This window comes from Hyla sarda, chromosome 7 (assembly GCF_029499605.1).
Source record: "Hyla sarda isolate aHylSar1 chromosome 7, aHylSar1.hap1, whole genome shotgun sequence".
Lineage (NCBI taxonomy): Eukaryota > Metazoa > Chordata > Amphibia > Anura > Hylidae > Hyla > Hyla sarda.
Window position 1 is genome coordinate 176,467,706 of NC_079195.1, and position 21,918 is coordinate 176,489,623.

At 43.5% G+C, this 21,918-nt stretch overlaps 1 protein-coding gene across 3 annotated transcripts in view; it reads left to right on the plus strand.

The window, feature by feature from the left end:
• The window catches only part of LOC130282760 (L-threonine ammonia-lyase-like), a 102,144-nt gene extending 82,751 nt beyond the window's left edge, over positions 1–19,393 (plus strand). For 2 of the 3 annotated variants that reach the window (XM_056531391.1, XM_056531392.1), the window contains exons 8-11: positions 260–385; positions 617–784; positions 3,080–3,137; positions 18,156–19,391. In XM_056531391.1, coding sequence (XP_056387366.1) covers positions 260–385; positions 617–784; positions 3,080–3,137; positions 18,156–18,254 — 451 coding nt within the window. In that variant the 3' untranslated portion in view covers positions 18,255–19,391. Of the gene's footprint in view, positions 1–259; positions 386–616; positions 785–3,079; positions 3,138–18,155 lie in introns of all 3 variants that reach the window. The other variant, XM_056531390.1, reaches the window with a different exon arrangement.
• Positions 19,394–21,918: the final 2,525 nt, after the last annotated feature.

Sequence of the window (21,918 nt, forward strand, 5' to 3'; positions counted from 1 at the left end):
TGTTGCACAACTCTTCATCTTTCTGACATGCCATCTTCCCACTACAATACGATTTCTTATCAAAGGAGCTTCAAAAGTGTCCGTGACGTGGTGCAAGGCATGTAGACCAGTTTTTTTGTCCCATTTGCAATAGTAAGTCTGCCCCATTGTACTAAAAGGATTTATATTGACGGTCATCTTCTGCATCTTCTCTTCTATTACTGAAGAAATGGGAAGAAATATCAGAATAATACTGACTATGCCATTCATTGTTATCCAGGGAGGAGGACGTGCTGTTGTCCATGCTGAGGCTCCTGGAGTGTGAGAGGGTTACAGCCGATGCAGAAGGAGCAATGGGGCTTGCAGCCATAATATCTGGAGTACTCCCAGACCTGAAAGGAAAAAGGTAATGCAGCTCATCATGACACAGAACAGTGTTTTTCAACCAGGGTGCCTCCTACTATTGCAAAACGACAACTCCCAGTATGCCCGGACAGCCAACGGCTGGAGGCACCTTGGTTTGGGAAACACTGACATAGACTGTTCTTACATCTTACAACCCTCAACCTGAGTAAGGAAATTACGGTATGAATACCGAATAGTGTTTCTCTACAATAATATTCTCCTCGTTCTTCAGGGTGGCCGTGGTTGTGAGTAGTGGGAACCTGCCATTGCCTTTATTTCGCCATTGTCTGGACAGAGCTCTAGTTCTGGATCATCGCGTGTGCAAATTTTCTATTGTGCTGCCAGACTTCCCCGGAGAGATCACTAAACTCTTAGAAGCCATTGGTCGAGAAGAAGTCAGGTGATTATACAAGTTCACCAATAAGGTTAGAAACAGCTTAGTCCCCCGTTGTGGGGTTCAAACTTTACTTAAGGTACATTCCTAAATAATTCTAACAGGGGGGCAACACTGGGGTACTAGAAAACTCCATCCCCCAAGTGCACTTTACATTGGCATTGTTTTATGGCTCAACATACATCATTTTAGTTAGCCTTCCTTCAGACACAAATTTCATTTAGCATTTTTTTTGCCAAAATGAAACGCCACTATAAACCCCTATGAGAGACTTTTTTTTATCTGGCACGTATTATCCTTGTATCACACACTGCCTGACAAAGAACTCAGCTCAAGTTCAAAACTTTAAAGTTGCACCCTCGTTCTAATAAATATCTTTGGACCAATTTTTGGCATCTAACTTTTACTATTTAGGAGAGGGACCAGTCCAGACGTCCCGGTTTTCTTTTGTATTGCGGACCACTATGTAGATATGGGTTTTCATATTTTCCTACTGACTACCAGAAAACATCTGGCCAAGGTTTTTTTTGCTAAATAAAAAAGCCATGGTGAATATGGTGTTTTTACCTTGAAACGGCATGTCTGATTCCACCCTTAAAGGGGTTATTCAACTTTTTTTTTAATTGATGACCTATTCTTAGGAAAGGCCATGAATATCAGATCAGCTTGCAAACCCTGTCAACCTATTGAAACCGCAGAATTTTCTAAGACTTGTCCCAAGCAACTGAACAGGGTTTGGAGAGAGCCAAAGTTTAGTTATGGACGTTTTTAGTGAAAAAAATTTTAAGCCAAAACCAGGAGTTTATAAAAAAAAAATAAAAAACGGAAAAACACAAAGTAAAGGTTGCTATGCCTCTCAAATGTCCTAAAAATCCTGGACAAAATAACGCAACATGTACTTCTGCTTTGTTTGGGAAAATGCCAAATGCCATGACAAATGCCTGACAGGCCCCATTAAACAAATGGGGTCAGGTGAGTGTTACTTGTTCATTCGGCGTGGCTTTTACATTTGGTTTCCTTGTTTCTATGAAAGAGCAGAATAATAGAAATATTAGGGCACATGTGATTTTCCTGTGTTTAGTACACACTCCTCGTTTTGACTCAAATATATACAGGCATAATGCCAACTACATCTGCACTGTGTGCATGATGCCCCATTGTGCAGATTGTGACCTTCCTACTGTAGAAAGTATTATAAATATTAAAGGAAATCCATCATCAGTATCACTAACTGCACTAACCTGTCATACTTGTAGTGCAGATGATATTGATCAAAAGGATACTTACGGCGTCCCGAACCATCACTCCATTCCGCCATAATTCATATTTTTCGTATATTCAAATTAGTTGCTCGGGGCATGGGCCGAGTTATGACCCCTGCTCCGGGCACTGTTACGTTATCTTCGCCGGGAGCCGATCTCAGCCGCACGCCGCTTTCGGTTGTACCGAGGAAGTGGCGCATGCGCAGTACAGGCTGAGCGAGCAGGGAGGGGGTTATGAATATGGAGGAGCCCGGTGCAGCCCACCCGGCTAAGATGATGTTACAGTGCCCGGAGCAGGGTTTTTAGCTCCACCCATGCCCCACGCAACTAATTTGCATATACCGAAAAAGATGAATTACAGTGGAACGGAGTGACGGATTTTTTTTTGAGCCAAAGCCAGAAATCGGTTTAAAAGGAATGAGAAATTTAAGGAAGGGCTTATTTGGCACTTGTGGAGAGTAAGAGCGCCAAAGCCAGATTGGCTGTATTCCTTATTTCAATACCTTTTCCACAGCCCCTACTATATAGGAATCATAGAAGAGAGATGGAACAAACAAACACCTACCGTAATCCTCTTGTCCCATGCAATCTGGATGAAGTGGTGTGAACTAGCATCTAAAGGGAGCCCTATTTTAATCTTTGAAAGGGGCCCCCACCTCTCTGCAATAGACATATGTAATACAGTTATGTTTTGTAGTATGATATGAACCTTAATTCTTTAATGTTTCTTTAAAACAACTAGTGAAGTTTTAAATTTGGAAAATCCATTAAGTATTTCCATCTAAGAAGTAAGAAATTGTCCCAAGCTCAGGCTGTTCTGAACGTCTTGTGGTGGGTATAGCTGCCAGCACAGCACTACTGCCAGATAGCTCACGTGGACTTTATAAAATGGTTTTGTTGGCTAACTTCTTAAGTTTATTTGCAGTGAAAGGTCCAAATCATTATAATGAATAGTTTGAAGTATGAAGCTTTTCACAGAATATCCACAGCAAGTGAAATCTGCATTAAGATTGTTATTAATAAGATATATTGATTTCAGGGTCCTGGATATGCAGAAGGAAAACATCTTCTTGTGCAATGATCTGTTCACCTTGGAGGTAGGCTCTGCTGCCATGTGTTTTTACTCTTTGGGTGTATGTTGTGTTTAGCGGTAGACACAGTGATCATAGCCAGACTTACAGCAAGCTAAGCTACTAATCTCTCTTTACATTGTTGTCATATATCGCCTTGTTGGGGCCAATGTATAGCATGTGGATGTTGTTATAAATCATTTTAAGTCAGAATGTAGGAATGTATACCCTTAAACATTTACAGAATATAGATATTTACACTTCATGTACTCAAGGAGGATCTTCATCTAACTATATTAATACTAGGGGCTTCCTGTTTGCCAGTTCCAATGCAAAACTGGGGTTAATGAGTTGTGTATCGCTAGTAACCAGACTTTCAGACACAACTGAGCTGGCACATAACTAAATGGGTTTTGCCACTGTGAACACTTATCCCCATTCAAAGGATTGCAGGAAGTTGGAGAGCTCGGCTATTTTCTGGACTCCTATAGAGAATGTATGGAAAGGCAGTTTACATACCTAAACATTTCTCCATTCAAGTGGGAACTTCAAGAGTCTCATTCTGGAGATTGTTGGGGCCCCAGTGGTTGGACCCCCTGCAATCTTACACTTGTTCTCTATCCTTTGGATATGGGATTATTGTTTGTGGTGGCTAAACCCCTATAATAGGCATATAACATGCAGTATTTTGGTCAGTGTCATTTTTGCACAAAATGGAATGGTAAGGATGGTGCCTCATCAATATAACCCTTGTCCACATGACTGTTGGGGCCTCTGGAGATTATAATGGTAGATCCTCACAGATTCCCTCTCAGAGCCACAGCTTGAAAGCTAAAAAGTAGAAAAACCTACAGTAGTAGCATGTATGTATGAAGAGGTGGCCATATATTTGAAGAGCCACCATGTAATTCCATCTTCCCAGCAGCTTTGCAGGGGAAATTACCAGTGAGCAGGAACTTTCCCTGGCAAAATCAATTGTTTGTTGAAGGGTTTCAGAAGCAAGATCAGCAGCAGCCATACAAAATTAAAGTGGGTATCTACAACAAGGCAAATGGATATATTCCAATGAACACAAAATTGTACCCATTTTGGTTCGAGCACCACCCTGGAGTGCCGTGAGATGTTGACAATGAGGTCTTGCATGACCCCTGCCAACCAGTCCAACCCAGCACATGGATTGCTTGTCACTTGAGTGAGTCTCTTTCTGATTTTGTACTACCCTCTAGGTTTTGACTCTCTGGCTTGTCCTTGTCTGCTGATATGGTACTGTTTTGTCTGTGTGTTGCCCACCTGGCCTGTCTGGCGTTCCTTGACTAAGTCCACTGTATAAATCATTTGAAATGTAAAGATCCTTTAATTGGATGAGCATGATTAGTTTCCACTTTTTCTTTAAATCAGTTTTCATACATCTCTCTCAATGTCCAAAGTCAGATAATTGTTCCTTTTTCTTGTGTGTTTATTGGAGGAATCTGTGTTCATTGGAAATCGCCAGATGTGCTTCTAACCTATCAACCACTGCCAAATAATGAATCACAAAGGCTCTGTACATTCCTGGCACTGAGCCCTTAAACTTTTTGTCTTGTTTTCCCTACAGACATGGAATTTGCTGTTGTAAATCACAAATGGTTCACATTATGGTATCCAAAATAAACACATAACCTTAACTCCTCCAGTTCTGGTCCCATTATCCTGACCACGCCACATGCAAAGAAATAAAGGTTAAACAGAATAGTATAAAAGTATTGCCTATATACACTGCTCAAAAAAATAAAGGGAACACTTAAACAACACAATATAACTCCAAGTCAATCACACTTCTGTGAAATCACACTGTCCACTCAGGAAGCAACACTGATTGACAATCAATTTCACATGCTGTTGTTCAAATGAAACTGACAACAGGTGGAAATTATAGGCAATTAGCAAGACACCCCTGATAAAGGAATGGTTCTGCAGGTGGTGACCACAGACCATCATGGCTCCCGTTCAGTGCTGGTCTGACGTGATTTAACATCTACCTGGCGTCCCTGCTGCTGTAAAACCTCCTAATAAAGTCCGGATAAGAGAAGAATCGTGAGTGCCCCCTGTCTTCTTTCCTTCTTTTGGTTATTATTGCTTTGTGGGGGTTTGCACCTCGAGACGACCTTAGGACTATATCCATATTACATGTGCTGGTCATTGCCGTTACCTAGTCCTTGAAGTGCATCATTACCGCTAGTGCCGACAGCTCTCTCTCTTGACTATAGCCACTTCTCAGTTCCTATGCTTTCTGGCTGATGTTTTGGTCACTTTTGAATGCTGGCGGTGCTTTCACTCTAGTGGTAGCATGAGACAGAGTCTACAACCCACACAAGTAGCTCATATAGGATGGCACATCAATGCGAGCTGTGGAAATAAGGTTTGCTGTGTCTGTAAGTGTAGTGCCCAGAGCATGGAGGCGCTACCAGGAGACAGGCCAGTACATCAGGAGACGTGGAGGAGGCCATGGGAGGGCAACAACCCAGCAGCAGGACCGCTACCTCTGCTTTTGTGCAAGGAGGAGCAGGAGGAGCAGGAAGAGCACTGCTAGAGCCCTGACCTCAAGCAGGCCACAAATGTGTCAACTCAAACAGTCAGAAACAGACTTCAAGAGGGTGGTATGAGGGCCCAACGTCCACAGGTGGGGCTTGTGCTTACAGCCCCACACCATGCAGGACGTTTGGCATTTGCCAGAGAACACCAAGATTGGCAGATTCTCCACTGGCACCCTGTGCTCTTCACAGATGAAAGCAGGTTCACACTGAGCACATGTGACAGACATGACAGAGTCTGGAGATACCATGGAGAACCTTCTGCTGCCTGCAACATCCTCCAGCATGGCCGTTTTGGCGGTGGGTCAGTAATGATGTGGGGTGGCATTTCTTTGGGGGGCCGCACAGCCCACCATGTGCTTTCCAGATGTAGCCTGACTGCCATTAGGTACCGAGATCCTCAGACCCCTGGTGCGGTTGGCCCTGGGATCCTCCTAATGCAAGACAATGCTAGACCTCATGTGGCTGGAGTGTGTCAGCAGTTCCTACAAGAGGAAGGCATTGATGCTATGGACTGGCCCGCCCGTTCCCCAGACCTGAATTCGATTGAGCACATCTGGAACATCATGTCCCACTTCATCCACCAACGCCACGTTGCACCACAGACTGTCCGCCACCTCATAAGGAGCATGCCCAGGTGTTGCAGGGAGGTCATACGGGCACGTGGAGGCCACACACACTACTGAGCCTCATTTTGACTTGTTTAAAGGACATTACATCAAAGTTGGATCAGCCTGTAGTGTGGTTTTCCACTTTGATTTTGAGTGTGACTCCATATCCAGACCTCCATCGGTTGATAAATTGGATTTCCATTGATCATTTTTGTTTGATTTTGTTGTCAGCACATTAAACTACGTAAAGACAAAAGTAATTCATAAGATTAGTTTATTCATTCAGATCATTCGGATGATTCAGATCATTCTGATCATTCGGATGTGTTATCTTAGTGTTCCCTTTATTTTTTGAGCAGTGTACAATAAGGCAAATTCAGTGCTGAGAGGTTCTCGTTGCATTGGAGGTCAATAAGAAAGGGCCATAAGGTGATCTCTTTCTGCTGTACGATTTGAGGAAGCTCCTAGTTCTTTTTGTTCCAACTAGAAACTCATATATATTATGTAAATGACCAGGAGTCTTGCTAAAGGGGGTGCAGAAGCATTAGTTGCACCTGTGCCCTGGTACCTGAGAGGGAACACATCAGTATTACCAATGGCACACTGTTATGAATTTAAAATCTCTAGAAGTTTTAGATTCTTCCCCTGGCTGTATTAATTGTACTAAAATACATATAAGGATTTATTTCATCTGTGTGTTTTCCATTTCCCTTTACTCATCTTACAGTAATATCATAGCATAAAACATGACGCACTCTTCTCTCAGTAGCCATTTGTCATTCAGTATGTTCCTCATTTGCAATCACTTCATGGGTTGATATGAAATAAATAAAGAGTTACAGGTTCAGTCCGCAATCTTTTTTTTTGATGATCGTCTGTCAACATTGTTTATGAGTCCATTAAAAAGTTGCTAGTGTAGAAAAAGCTCTAAGAGAAAACATAAGCCAGTCAGCCATTACATTAAAGGGATACTTCAGTTTTGAAAAACGTATCCTCTACAATCTCCTGCATGGCACCCTGGCTCTTCTCATGCACTGAGCAGGGGTCGGCATGCGGGGGGACATGAGCAAGAGGGTAACAGCAGTTGGGCCCCCCTGCCATCAGACACTTATGCCCAGTCCCATGGATATGGGATATGTTTTTCAAAACCAGAGTACTCCTAGAAAACTACTGAAAAGTTAAGTTAATATTATATCATCTTATGGCATTGGCACCTGTCAAGGGTTGTCACCCCTTGTTTTTCTACAGAAAACACCATTCTTCAAATGTTCGTTCTAGTTTGGTTATGCAGTTTCTTGGATCCATCATTAGGATCCTTGCCATTTTAAGATAGTGTCAACTTCTTAACTGTAACAACTGATGACTGTCTGGTAGTTTGTAGTTTTTTTTCTCATTATGTCTCTCATAGTTGAGGTATACCTATGATGAAAATGACAGGCCTCTCTCATCTTTTTAAATGGGAGAACTTGCACAATTGGTGGCTGACTAAATACTCTTTTTGCCCACTGTAAAAATATAGGGTAGGAGGTTCACATTTACAAAATTAGAAAATAAGCTACACCATAATACATACATGTGTATATATATATATCTATATATATATATATATATGTATAAAATCCAACAACAGCGAAGCACTCCATGTCAAAAATAGGTGAATTTATTAAGTCACATCAAAACAAGCAATGTTTCTGCTCCTATGGAGCCATTTTTAAGCTCAGTGATACACACCAGTAAGGGGTTTAAATACCCAACAAACAGTGCTCAATTACATATTATATTGTTTCTATACATGTGCCAATAAAGTGCTTCAAATACATCTAGTGTATATGTAAAGTGCTTAAAGAGTGCTTAAAATATAAAAAATGCTTGAATATGGGAGGTGTCATGGTGACGGTAGCACCTGCGCATCTCTCTCTCTCCGTTCTTCCTCCCCCCCTTTGTCCTCTGTCCCTGTTCCGTGACGCTGGGTGAAACAGCTCTGAAAAGGGGCCATGGACTTGCTGTGCTAAGGAAGATTCACCCCGCTTGAACATGCCAAGGTGGAGAATGCGCTCTCAGTGTGGGGCTGTTTGCAGTGGGGGTTGGGATGAACGGCTGCTCGTAGCCTGGGGAGACCCGAACAGCGATCAGGTGGAATGGAATGGTAAGGTCCGAGATGCTGGCTCCCCCCCCCCCCCCCCCCCCTTCTGAACGGAAGAAAATGGAACAGTCCGACTCTGGATAAGGTGATGCGGGTCACATGGGTCTGGGGAGCGAGGTCACATGCTCTTGGACACGGATGTGGAAGTTGGGCGCACGCAAGGGTTCCATGAAGAGATGCCACAGCTATGGACTAAGCCTGTGGAGTAATATAAGGCACATGCAAGTCTACATATGTAAATACTGCCAGAAGATATAACTGGTTGAAAAATACAGGTCACAACAACCTAAGATGCCTCCCAAAATGGCACCAAGATGGTGAGGATCTCCAAAAAATCTGGGAGGCACTGGCAAAATCGAAAAATACATGCGGACATCACAAGCGTGGGTCAAAGAAACATAAAAAAAGTAAAAAAAAAAAGCAATAAGCAATCACCTAATTTAAAAGATGTACAGGCTCAAGTTTCTTGGTCTTACAAGATCTAAAGTATAACGGGGAGGAGGAATTGGTAATAAGCAGAGATAATACTATGGAGACCATCTTAAAAGAAGTATGTGCCTGTAATCTTTCACTGACTGATCTAAATACCCAGGTTGGAACCATGGCCAGTGAAATTATGATTATAAGGGATGAGGTGAGGTATCTCATTCAAGGGTGCACAGTCTACTACTTTTTAAGTCTTGATATTATTCTCTCCATACTGTTTCCGGTTTGTAGCATTTCCATTTTTAGCCTGCTTGAATCCACAGCAGTGTTTCATGGTAAGCTTATATGCTACCCAGTGGAGTTATCTGTGCCCCCTGACCACAGTTGGTTATTATTTCTGGAGCATACCCCTCATTTCTACTGTTGGGATTTCTGCATCTGCCTATTATGTTTTTTTTTTAACATTGTCTGTAATTTTTATATATGTTTAATAAAGCTGATTTGGATCTACTCTTACATTTTTTAATGATTATATTGAAGCACAGCAATGGTTAAAGTAGGAAGGGATATAAAGAAATGTGATATTTGATGGTGTAGGGCAGGGGTGCTGGGAGGAGGGGTGGGGTGGAGTGGAGGGAGGGTAATGCATGACAAGGTATAGAGATCGGTACGATATGTACCAATCACATGCGGGGTGGGGGGGATACTGCTCATCGGGGTGGGTTGCTTTTTTTTTTCTTTCTGAAAAATGGCAGTGAATTTTTTGATATGGAACGTAAGGCAGAGGTTAATAAAAGAATAGCAGTCTTTGATCGAGTCAGTAAAGACTTGCCAGCAATTGTAGGTTTACTTGAATCCCATGTAACCAGGGCCATTTGAAGGAATTTGGTAGTGCGACGTGAGTGAACATCGATACGAGGCCCCCACATTAGGTGCAGCAGAGTTCCCCCCACATTAGGTGCAGCAGAGTTCCCCCCACATTAGGTGCCGCAGAGTTTCCCCCACATTAGGTGCAGCAGTGTTCCCCCCACATTACGTGCAGCAGTGTTCCCCCCACATTAGGTGCAGCAGTGTTCCCCCCCACATTGGGTGCAGCAGTGTTCCCCCCACATTAGGTGCAGCAGTGTTCCCCCCACATTAGGTGCAACAGTGTTCCCCCCACATTAGGTAGGCAGTGTTCCCCACAGACATACAGCCTCCAGCCATATACAGTGTATGGCTGGAGGCTGTATGCCTGTGTACTGCCCCACTTCAGTGCTCCGACCACCACTCCTCCGGTCCGGCCATAGCATTTGTTACCGGGACCGGAGAAGCGGTAGTCGGAACACCGAAGATGACGTCCCGCCGGTCACTTACCAAGCTCGCCAGCGCGCGTCTTCCTCCTCCTCGTTGCTCCGGTCTTCTGCGCCTCCGTTGCTATGGGCGCACGCACGGGACATCAGTGATGTCCCGGCGTGCGCTATCTCCCGGCGGCCCCTGCGTTTTTAAACTTAACACGGGACCACAGAGAGTTAGCTGGGGCATCCCTGTGTCCAGAAAACATCTTTTGGGACACAGGGATGTCCTTAATAGTGATGGGGGAATTGCCCCGTCGCTACAGGACGGGCAAGCACCGGCTCTGCTCGGGGCCCCGGTCCAGCTCGGGTCCCCAAGCAACTGCTTGGTTTGCCTGTCCTGTAGCGACGGGCCTGCATGTAACTGCGGAATCAAAGGGTAGGATAGCCAGAAGATGGGCACAGTTAGAATTACACTTAACATTTTCCACCTATTCAGCCCCCCGCTGAAAAAAATATATCAACAGACAGATAAAAAGTTAAAAAAAATAGATCAACGGGGACAATATATTTTTGTTCATTTAAGAATTGATGCATTGGAATTTATACTGGCTTGCTTTTATGACCCTCCACCATTCAACCTTCGGCCTATTAGAGGTTTGTTAGGTTTTCTAAAGGGAAAGGAACAATTGCCCTTATATATGTGTGGGGACTTTAATTCCACAATGAATCCTGAAATTGATAAATTTAATGGGGGGTACAGAAATGTGGAATGGAGTCCCAGACACCACTATTTAAGTTGGCAGCAGAAATAGGATGGAACGACCCATGGCGGCTTAAAAAACGTTTTCATGTTTTTCAGCCACATACAACACAGCATCATGCATTGATTTATTGCTTTGTAATGATGTAGGGTTGCAATATGTAGAAACGATTAAAGGGGTACTCCCATGAAAAACCTTTTTCTTTTAAAATCAACTGGTGCCATAAAGGAAAGTTAAACAGATTTGTAAATTACTTCTATTAAAAAATCCTACAGTACGTTTTAGGGGCTGTATACTAGAGGGGAAATGCTTTAATTTTTGGATTTTTCTTCTGTCACGAGCACAGTGCTCTCTGCTGACATCTGCTGTCCATTTTAGGAACTGTCCAGAGCAGGAGAAAATCCCATAGGAAATATATGCTGCTCTGGACAGTTCCTAAAATGGACAGTAGAGGTCAGCAGAGAGCACTGTGGTCGTGACAGAAGAGAAATCCAAAAATTAAAGCATTTCCTCTGTAGTATACAGCCCCTAAAAAGTACTGGAAGGATTAAGATTTTTTAATAGAAGTAATTTACAAATCTGTTTAACTTTCTGGCACCAGTTGATTTAAAAAAAAAAAAGTTTTCCACTGGAGTACCCCTTTAAATATGAGTCCTAGTCAGTTTCTGATCATACTCCCCTTATCTTTAGCCTTAAGACAAACAAACATACGGTAGATGTTTTAAGCTGAACCCGCATTGGTTAAATCTATTAGAAGATAAGGTGGAAATAAAAAAATGATTGATAGAATTTTGGGACCTGAACGAAGGGTCGCCCTCTTATAAACTTTTGTGGGACACTTTAAAAGCAGTGATGAGGGGACTCTTCTATAGAAGAATTCAAAGAAAGAAAAGAGAATGTTATGCTCATAAAAGAAAAAGTAAAAAAAAAGCAGAGGTAACATTTTTGCAAACTCAAAATTCAGAAAATTGTGAGCATCTTAAAGAGGTATACAGGGCAAAAACTATTTATCCACTATCCAAAGAATAGGGGATAAGATGTCTGATTGCGGGGGGCCCTACATTTTATTCGGGAGCTGGGTCTCCAGTTTCGGAAACCTCTGGGTTTTTGGGACTGGGGATGTGACGTCACACCATGCCCCCTCCATTCAATGCCCCCTCCATTCATGTCTATGGGAGGGGGCGTGGGCCGCAGTGTAGTCGGGAAGGGGGAGGTCATCGCCGGGCCCGAATGCACTGCCATTTCAGGTCTACCTGGACTTTGGGGATGTACTTCTTCCTTTCTTCATGCAGGTTCTAGAGGAAGCTAAAATGACTGGGGATCTTCCCCAATCAATGCTAGAAGCAACAATAATTTTAATTCCAAAAAAAGATGAAGAGCCTAGTAAAGTTGAATCATTTCGTCCGATTTCACTTATCAACACAGATGCAAAAATTCTAGCAAAGGATTGGCTAAAGTAGTACCGGAACTGATTGGAGAAGATCAGACAGGATTTGTACCTGGACGAGTGATTCAGTCTAATCTAATACGTACCTTCTGAAATATACATTTGGCCCATGACTCACTCCACTCCATCCTGTCATTAGATTTGACAGGACCATTTGACCATTTGACAGGGTGGAGTGGAGGTTTCTGTGGCAATTAATGGAAAAATATGGTTTGGGTGGGAAATTTTTGAACTGGGTAAAATTGTTATATAATGCACCAAGGGCTAAGATTAGTTTAATGGCACTTTAACAGAAAGTTTTTATCTCTCAAGAGGAACTAGACAAGGGTGCCACCTCTCACCATGCTTTTCGCGTTGTTTATTGAACCATTAGCCATAATGAAAAGGAATTCAAATAAAATATCAGGGTTCGGTCTAAAAGAGGGGGAAGATAGAGTTCTGTTATATGCAGATGACCTATTGTTATTTTTAGGAAAGACTGAGACTATTCTTCTGGTGGTTATGAACATGGTTGATAAATTTGGTAAGGTGTCTGGCCTAAGAATAAACTGAGAGAAATCAATGATACTCCGAAGATCCCAGGGGGCTATTTAAAAAATAGAGACAGTGAGGGCACAGGCACATGAGGAATGTATTGATTATTTGGGATTAAAAATCATAAATAAAGTAGATTCATTTTTACAACTAAATTTAAAACCTCTGATGAATAAAATAAAAAAGAAAATTGATCTGTGAGTGAAGCTTGTGGGAGTGTGCCTAATAAAAATGGTAATATTTCCACAAGTTCTATATGTGATCTCAGCATCCCCAGTTTGGATCACTGCTAAATGGTTTAAAGGGATTGAGGCAATGCTAAGTAGATTCATATAGGGAAGATTGCGGGTTAGGCTAAAATATTCAAACCTGGTTCTGCCAGAGGGGACGGGGGGCAGGGCACTCCCAGATTTGAGGCTATATTATCTGGCGGTAAAAATACAGAATTTAAAAATGGGCGGAAAAGATTGGGTACTGAAACAACTATGGCTTCATCAAAATGGTAATTATAAAAACTATATTAAGTGGGCTGAAACGGGATTCCCAGTACAAAATAAATATGCAGGCGTCTCAGTGATAAATATGTTTAGAAGAGTATGGCAGGAATTGAAGATAAGATGTAAAATTGCCGGGAGCACTAGATTTACTAGAATATGGCATAATTTAAATTTAGAGCACTTTAATAAAGGTATGGGACAGGATTTTTGGAAACAAAAAGGTGTATAATATGTGCACCAAATAGTCACTAATAACCAAATTAAATCTTTTGCACAAATAAAAGAGGATTTTGATATCACGGATAAGTCTAAGTTTTGGTATATACAAATGTTTGAAGCAGTTAGGGCTATGAATAGTCAACTATTGCTATAGATTCACAATCGTTAATTGAAGCATAACACAATGCACAAGTGAGTTTGACTGGTAAAATGTATAAATTATTAGTGCAAGAAATCACTTTACTGTTCATAGAAAAGGTTAAAAAAAAAAGGGGGGGGGGACTAGAAATAGGTAGTGTAGATGAGGATTCTTCTCTCCCCCTGGCTATCGGTGCCGCTGCCCGTTCTCTCCCCCTGGCTATCGGTGCCGCTGCCCGTTCTCTCCCCCTGACTATCGGTGCCTGCGCCCCATTGCCGGCGCTGATATCAAGGGGGAGAGAAGTGGTGCCGGCAATGGGGCAGCGGCGCCGATAGACAGGGGGAGAGAACGGGCAGCGGCACCCATTGCCGGTGCCGCTGCCCCGTTGCCTCCCCCATCCCCGGTTGTATAATTACCTGTTGCCGGGGTCGGGTCTGCGCTGCTTCAGGCCTCCGACATGGCGTCCCCTGCGTCGTTGCTATGCGCTGCACGGCGCAATGACGTCACTCATCATTGCGCTGCGCCGTGCAGTGTATAACAACGACGCATGGGACGCACACCGGAGGCCTGAAGCAGCGCGGACCCGACCCCGGCAACAGGTAATTATACAGCCGGTGATGGGGCAGGCAACGGGGCAGCGGCGCCGGCAATGGGTGCCGCTGCCCCTTCTCTCCCCCTGTCTGTCGGCGCCGCTGCCCTATTGCCGGCGACGCTTCTCTCCCCCTGGCTATCGGCGCCAGCAATGGGGCGCCGGCACCGATAGTCAGGGGGAGAGAACGGGCAGCGGCACCGATAGTCAGGGGGAGAGAACGGGCAGCGGCGCAGATAGCCAGCGGGAGAGAAGCGGCGGCAGCAGGGCTCTAGACCCCAGGAAAGGCAGGGGGAGAGAAGCGGGCAGCGACGGCCTCTCTCCCCCTGCCTTTCCTGAGGGTGTATCGGGGTATACACATGCACATTTTTTTACCCGAATATCCTTGGTAAAATGAGGGTGCGTGTTATAGGCCGGTGCTTGGTATACCCCGATAAATACGGTAGTTGATATTCTCCTTCCCTCTGTATGATCATGTCCTGACATCTTAACCCCTTAAGGATTGAGCATTTTTCCGTTTTTGCACTTTTGTTTTTTCCTCCTTACCTTTTAAAAATCATAACCCTTTCAATTTTGCACCTACAGACCCATATGATGGCTTGTTGCCACCAATTGTCCTTTGTAACTTTTGGGGGCTTCCATTTCTACACAGTGCATTTTGCGGTAAAAATGACACCTCATTTTTTATTCTGTAGGTCCATACGATTAAACTGATACCCTACTTATATAGGTTTGATTTTGTTCTACTTCTGGTAAAAATCATAACTACATGCATGAAAATTAATACGTTTAAAAATGTCCTATTCTGACCCCACATAACTTTTTATTCTTCCGTTGATGGGGCGGTATGAGGGCAAATTTTTTGCGCTGTGATCTAAAGTTTTTATCGGTACCATTTTTGTTTTGATGGGACGTTTATTCATTTTTTTATGGTATAAAAAGTGACCAAAAATACGCTCTTTTGGACTTTGGAATTTTTTACGTGTACTCCATTGACCGTGCGGTTTAATGATATATTTTTATAGTTCGGACATTTAGGCACATGGCGATACCACATATGTTTATATTTATTTTTATTTACATAGTTTTTTTTTTTTAAATGGGAAAAGGGGGGTGATTCAAACTTTTATTAGGGAAGGGGTTAAATCACAGTTATTAACCTTTTTTACACTTTGTTTTACACTGCTATAGCTCCCATAGGGGACTATAACATGCAATACATTAATTGCATACACTGATCAATGCTATGCCATAGCATTGCATTATTCAGTGTTTTTGGCGCTCGATTGGTCCAGCCTGGATCTCAGGCATGGAGCAATCAATAGCCGATCGAACGCCAAGGAGGAAGGTAGGGACCCTACTCGTGTGTCCTCAGCTGATCGCAACACAGCAGTGAAAGAGCGGTGGTGCCGATTAGCCTGACTGAGCTGCCATGATGTTTGTTTTTTTTACATGTTAGACGCGGCGATCAACTTTGATCGCCGCGTCTAAGGGGTTAATACCGGACATCACCACTATCGGTGATGTCCGGTATTAGCTACGGGTCCCGGCCATTGCTAGGTGCTGGGACCGACCCGATATGACGTGGGGTCAGCCCGTGACCCCGTGTTATATCGCGGGCGCAGGGCGTACAGGTATGCCCTGTGTCCTTAACAGGTTAAAGGGGTACTGCAGTGGAAAACTTATATGATAAGTACTGGAAGGATTTTTAAATAGAAGTAAAAAAAAAAATATATATATATATTTTTTTTTTTTATTTTTTTTTTTTACTTCTATTTAAAAATCCTTCCAGTACTTATCAGCTGCTGTATGCTCCACAGGAGGTTGTGTAGTTCTTGCCAGTCTGACCACAGTGCACTCTGCCGACACCTCTGTTACGTGTCAGGAACTTTCCAGAGTACAAGCAAATCCCCATAGCAAACCTCTCCTGCTCTGGACAGTTCCTGACTACAACGGGGAAATCGAACTGGCTCGGTCCAATTGACTTTTAGCCTAGAAAAAAAGCCACATTTCTCCATTAGGTTAAAGGGGTTATCCAGCAATAGAAACCCAGAGCTTATTTCTTCTTAAATAGCACTATACCTAGTGCAGGTTGTTTACTGTATTACAGCTTGGCTCTATTCACTTCAATGAAGCTGAGCTACAAAACAAACACCCAGCCTGCAAACTTATGTGGGTTTTTAAAAGAAATTAGCTCTGTTTTTCTAATGCTGGACAACCCCTTTAAGGAGGGAAGGCAAGAAAGATTATCAGCCAGGTACACAAAGCTGTCTTCTGCATATATGGAAATATTTATTACCAGTCCACTAGAAATACCCTTAAATGGGTACTGTCATTAAAAAAATGTTTTTGCATATGATAGAGCAGGTAAAATAAAGAAGTAATTTACTTCCTGTAAAAAAAAAATTATTTTTATGTCACTTTCATGGCCTTATAAATCTGGCCACTAGGGGTCTCCCTTCTGGTCCTGACCGCATTCCGTTTGCTCAAAAGCACTGACTTTGGTCACCTGCTGAACTGTCAGGAGACCAAACTCAGGAAGTGCGGTCTGGCCATAGGCAGTGAATAGCACTCGCTCTGTGCCTGTGTATGAAACAGTGAAATTTTTTACAGGGTGCAAATTACAAATCTTATTTATTTTACCTGCTATATCGTATGTAAAAAAAAATGTTTAATGACAGTGCCCATTTATTGGTTGGGAAGTGATGAATTGTCAACTCTATATGCTCAATAAAGAGTAGAATAAGAGGAGTTGAGGTCATCGCTCTGTTCAGGCCACATTAGTTCCCCCATTTCAAACCAGATAAATGATGTCTTTATGGTCCTCACTATGTGCACTGGGCCAAACTGTTGCAAACAAAGTTGGAAGTATACTATTTTTCTAAAATGTCTGGTATGGTTTCCTGAACAGGAGCCACATTCCTCCATAAGGTTAAGGAGGGAAGCCAAGAAGGATCACCATCAGCCAGGTACACTAAGGTATTATCTGCACAGGCCCATCGCTACAGGACAGGCAAACCAAGCAATTGCTTGGGGCCCCGAGCAGAGCCGGTGCTTGTTGTGCCTGGCCATCCTCCTGCCCCTATCCCGGTTCGGCAGCTCGCCCTGTCGGCCGGCCGGGCCAGCAGTGCGAGAGCCTGGAGCGGGAGGCAGAGACTAAAGCCGCTCGGCTTCCGGCTCCTATTTTTGTGCCCGGTGCACCTGTAGTTGCTGGGAACTCAGGATGTCCCCGCCCCCAGTAAAGTGCCATACAGCTACGCGCGTCGGCCTCGTATTGACGTTCGCTCACGTCACACTCCCAGAATTCGTCACCTCCATGTCTATTTTGCTTGGGGCCCCCAAATTCCTACAGACGGCCCTGTATCTGCATATAAGGAAGCATTCTCTACTGGGTGCCCACTGGAAATATTAAAGGTTGGGGAGTGACAATCTGTCAACTTTAAAGGCTCAATGGGGAGCAAAATAAGTGTGGAGGAACAGCACACCATTGTATGAAGTTTCTTCTTTACTTAACTAACCAGCTATATTGATATCAATCTCATTTTTCAGCAGTCTTGTTATTAACACCACAGGCAGGTAACACCTCTATTATAAAGTGCAGATAACAGGATCATACCATTGACAATAGGTGATACACACTGGACAACCCCATCCCTGCCAAGCAGCCTCTGTGTAGGTCCCAAAGCATGCCCACACCATTCTCCTATAGAAGTCAACTGGTTGTTTCCTGAATTGGATTTTAATGTCCACGTGGCTGCTACAAATCTCTGTAACTACTGTTCACAGCTAGGACTTTCATAACATAGATGTACTCTGTTTTTTATTTATATAGGTAACATGCTTGGTGGAGACTAGAGATAAGACCCACTCTCTACAGTTAAGGACAGCCCTTGCAGACAGATATTCTACCCTGAAGTGGATAGAGCAATGAAGATCAACCTGGAACAATTCTTATTTCTGAGAGATAAATGCAAAGACATTATTGTTCGAAGTGTCAGAATCTGAATACAAATGGTAGAGTTGGATAAGTGGTAAGACATAGACTGTGACCGATGCTGCTTAAGTTACTGTCTAGGTTTTACTATAAGGTGAGCATTATGTAAGTTATACATAAACCATCTACTTGGTGTTCTATTTTGGTAGTTTTGGAGAATGTTTTGCAGCATAATCCCTCACTAGTATGGACAATATTTTACAATGGTGTGTTCTCTCTTTGTAGCTTGGTAGCAATTGAAATTTACTGTATGATACACTACAACCAATGTCGATAAAAAAAAAAAAAAAAAAAATCCTGGACTCAAAGTAAAATAAAATTTTGTTTTTAATTCATGATTAATTAAAACACTTCTTCACATACCAATCCATGTGGACATAGGAAAACACCAACACTACATGGTTCTTGTTACAAGTCCATATGCTTTTATATGTTATCTGTTAGATTAATTTTCTAAGTATACAGTGAAGAAGAAACATTTGGTGTTCAAAATGTGTCGGTTCTGCCTATGTCCACATGGATTTGCTTCTTAAGATGTGTTTTAATGGATCATCAATATAAAAAAGGGGTTTTATTTGCTTTGGAATGCCAGATTTATCTCCTGTTTTTATCAAGTCTACTGTCACCAGCCAATGGCTAATCCACACTCCTGGCAGGATGTCTCCTATATTAAAGTAGTGAGCACAAACTTGTAGTGTTCTTACTTGTATCTCCAATGTAAAAGCTCTAGCAACAAAAACATGGCTCAACTGCCAGGTAAAGAATGATGTCAAAAAATGTACTATAACCTTCATATACAATTACTTTTACAGTCATTTCTGGTATAAAGCAAATGACTGGACGTACTGGACTGGATGCTTACTAATGTATGTGAAGAAAAGTATGTGCACACCTGACCATCACACATATATGATTCAAAGGTGCGTGAGGTCAGTGCTCAGTGCAGGCCATGTGAGTATTCCCATTTCAAGCCAGTTAAGTCATGTATATTGGCCTCACTGTGTGCACTGGGACTTAGTCATCCTAAAACAGGAAGGAGCCTTTAGCAAAGTGTCGCAAACAAAGATGTAAGCATTCAGTTCTCGAAAACGTTGGTTATGGTTTGCTAAACAAGAGAGTGGATCTTTATAACTGGAACTGGTTTTGCACTGGCTAGGCTGGGTGCAGAGTCTAAGGGATCTGGTATTCACTGTTAAAGGGGTACTCCGCCCCTAGACATCTTATCCCCTATCCAAAGGATAGGGGATAAGATGTCAGATCGCCGGGGTCCCGCTGCTGGGGACCCCGGGGATCACTGCTGCAGCACCCCGCTATCATTACAGTACAGAGCGAGTTCGCTCTGTGCGTAATGACAGGCAATACAGGGGCCGGAGCATCGTTACGTCACGGCACCGCCCCTCGTGACGTCACGGCCCGCCCCTGTCAATACAAGTCTATGGGAAGGGGGCGTGGCGGTCGTCACGCCCCCTGCCATAGACTTGCATTAAGGGGCCGGGCCGTGATGTCATGAGGGGCGGAGCCATGATGTCACGCTGCTCCGGCCCCTGTATCGCCCGTCATTACGCACAGAGTGAACTCGTTTTGCGCAGTAATGATGGCGGGGTGCCGCAGCGGCAATCCCCGGGGTCCCCAGCAGCGGGACTGTGGCGATCTGACATCTTATCCCCTATCCTTTGGATAGGGGATAAGATGTCTAGTGGCGGAGTATCCCTTTAACCACTGCAAAGAGGTATGGACTGTCACAGAAAGATCCCCATTTCGTGGTCCACAGCGATTGCAGGACAGGAAAAAGGCAAGAAGTAGAATGTTGAACAGGACCATGGACACCAGCAATAGACTAGAAGCTGGAAGTACAGTGATCCCTCAACTTACAATGGCCTCAACATTCAATAGTTTCAACATACAATGGTCTTTTCTGGAGCATTGTAACTTGAAACCAGACTCAAATACAATGCTACAGACAGTCCAGATCTGTGAAACATATCAATGGCTGGAAGAACTAACCAATCAGAATGGGCATTCACAGGTAAAACACCTGTATTACTGAGGTGCATGCACTGACTGGTGTCTGGTCGAGCCTCCTATAGTACAGGGAGGTATTACATGTTCTGTAAGACTTTTTACATGTGCCAGGGTTAGCTGATCCTTCGGACACCAGGTGAGGACGGCTCCATGTTACTTTTTTAGGACATTGCGTGTACTGTACAGGACCCTGAAGAAGCTCCTGTCCTCTACATAGACAGTGATTTACAGTTCCCAGCAGATCTCTCTTACTTTTATATGTAAGGACTTGCTTTATCTATATAGGTTATCTACTTATTTTTCTTTAATCCTAATTTTTTCCTATTTTTGGATAACATTTTGGTGGCTTCAGAACCAATTACCAGCTTTACATAGTTATGGTCTCAACATACAATGGTTTCAACATATAATGGTCATCCTGGAACCAATTAATATTGTAACTTGAGGGACCACTGTACAGAGCCCAGGAATGTGGCTGGTAGCTGGGACATGGTCAGAGGTTGTCACCAAGAGTTCAATATGGAGAAACAGCTGTAGTATCCAAGGGTCAAGGCTGAGAATAGTGCAGACACTTGATCTACACTGAACAAAAGTAAACACTGTGTTATATAGAACAGTAACAATTCTCAGAAACAGGGAAGAGCTAACCATTACTTTGCTACAGCAGCAGTGTGTGGTCCTGCTATGAGGGCACTCAGGCAAGGGTCCAGAGGTCCTTGCTACAGATATGCCACTGAGATTGAATGGTGTATATATGGGTGTTTCTCTGTTGCATAGCAATGTAGTACACATAACGTACACAAGTAAAAGCCACTTAAAGAAAATCTGTCATCGGGATCACCCGCACTAACCTGTCATACAGACATGTAGTGCGGGTGATACTGATCAAAATGATACTTACAATTTCCTGAATGGCGCCGTTATCGCTGTTTTTCATTTTATGTAAATGAGGTCCCTCGGGCACGAGCGGAGTTAGGACAGGAGTTCTGAGCACCCCAAGTGATCTTCTACTGGGCAGGCGCTCCGCCCTGCTCATCAATATGCATGGCTTCCAGAGTACCCCCGGAAGCAGCGTCAGTTTCAGCCTCATTCACCCTCATGCCTTCGTGCATCCTCCCACTTCGTTGCTGGCTGGGAGAATGAGGCTGAAACTGATGCAGCTGCCTGGTGTACTCTGGAAGTGGCGCATGTGCCATGGCAAAAACCTGCTGCAAGAGCAGGGAGGGAGGCCATGCATATTGATGAGCCGGGTAGAGCGCCCGCCCGGCACCAGATCACGCGGAGTGCCTGGAGCTCCAGTCCTAACTCCAACTGTGCCTGAGGGATCTCATTTACATAAAAAGAAAAACAGAGATAATGGTACAACGGCTGGGCCATTCAGGACATTGTCAGTATCATTTTGATCAGTATCACCTGCACTAGACACCTGTATGACGGGTTAGTGAGGGTGATACTGATGACAGATTTCCTTTAAGCCAGGAGCGGCGAGTACAGAGTTGGATTTTATGCACCTGTGTGCAGAGGTGTGCCTGGAACACCTGAACTCAATAAATAATTCACATACTTTTTGGCATATACT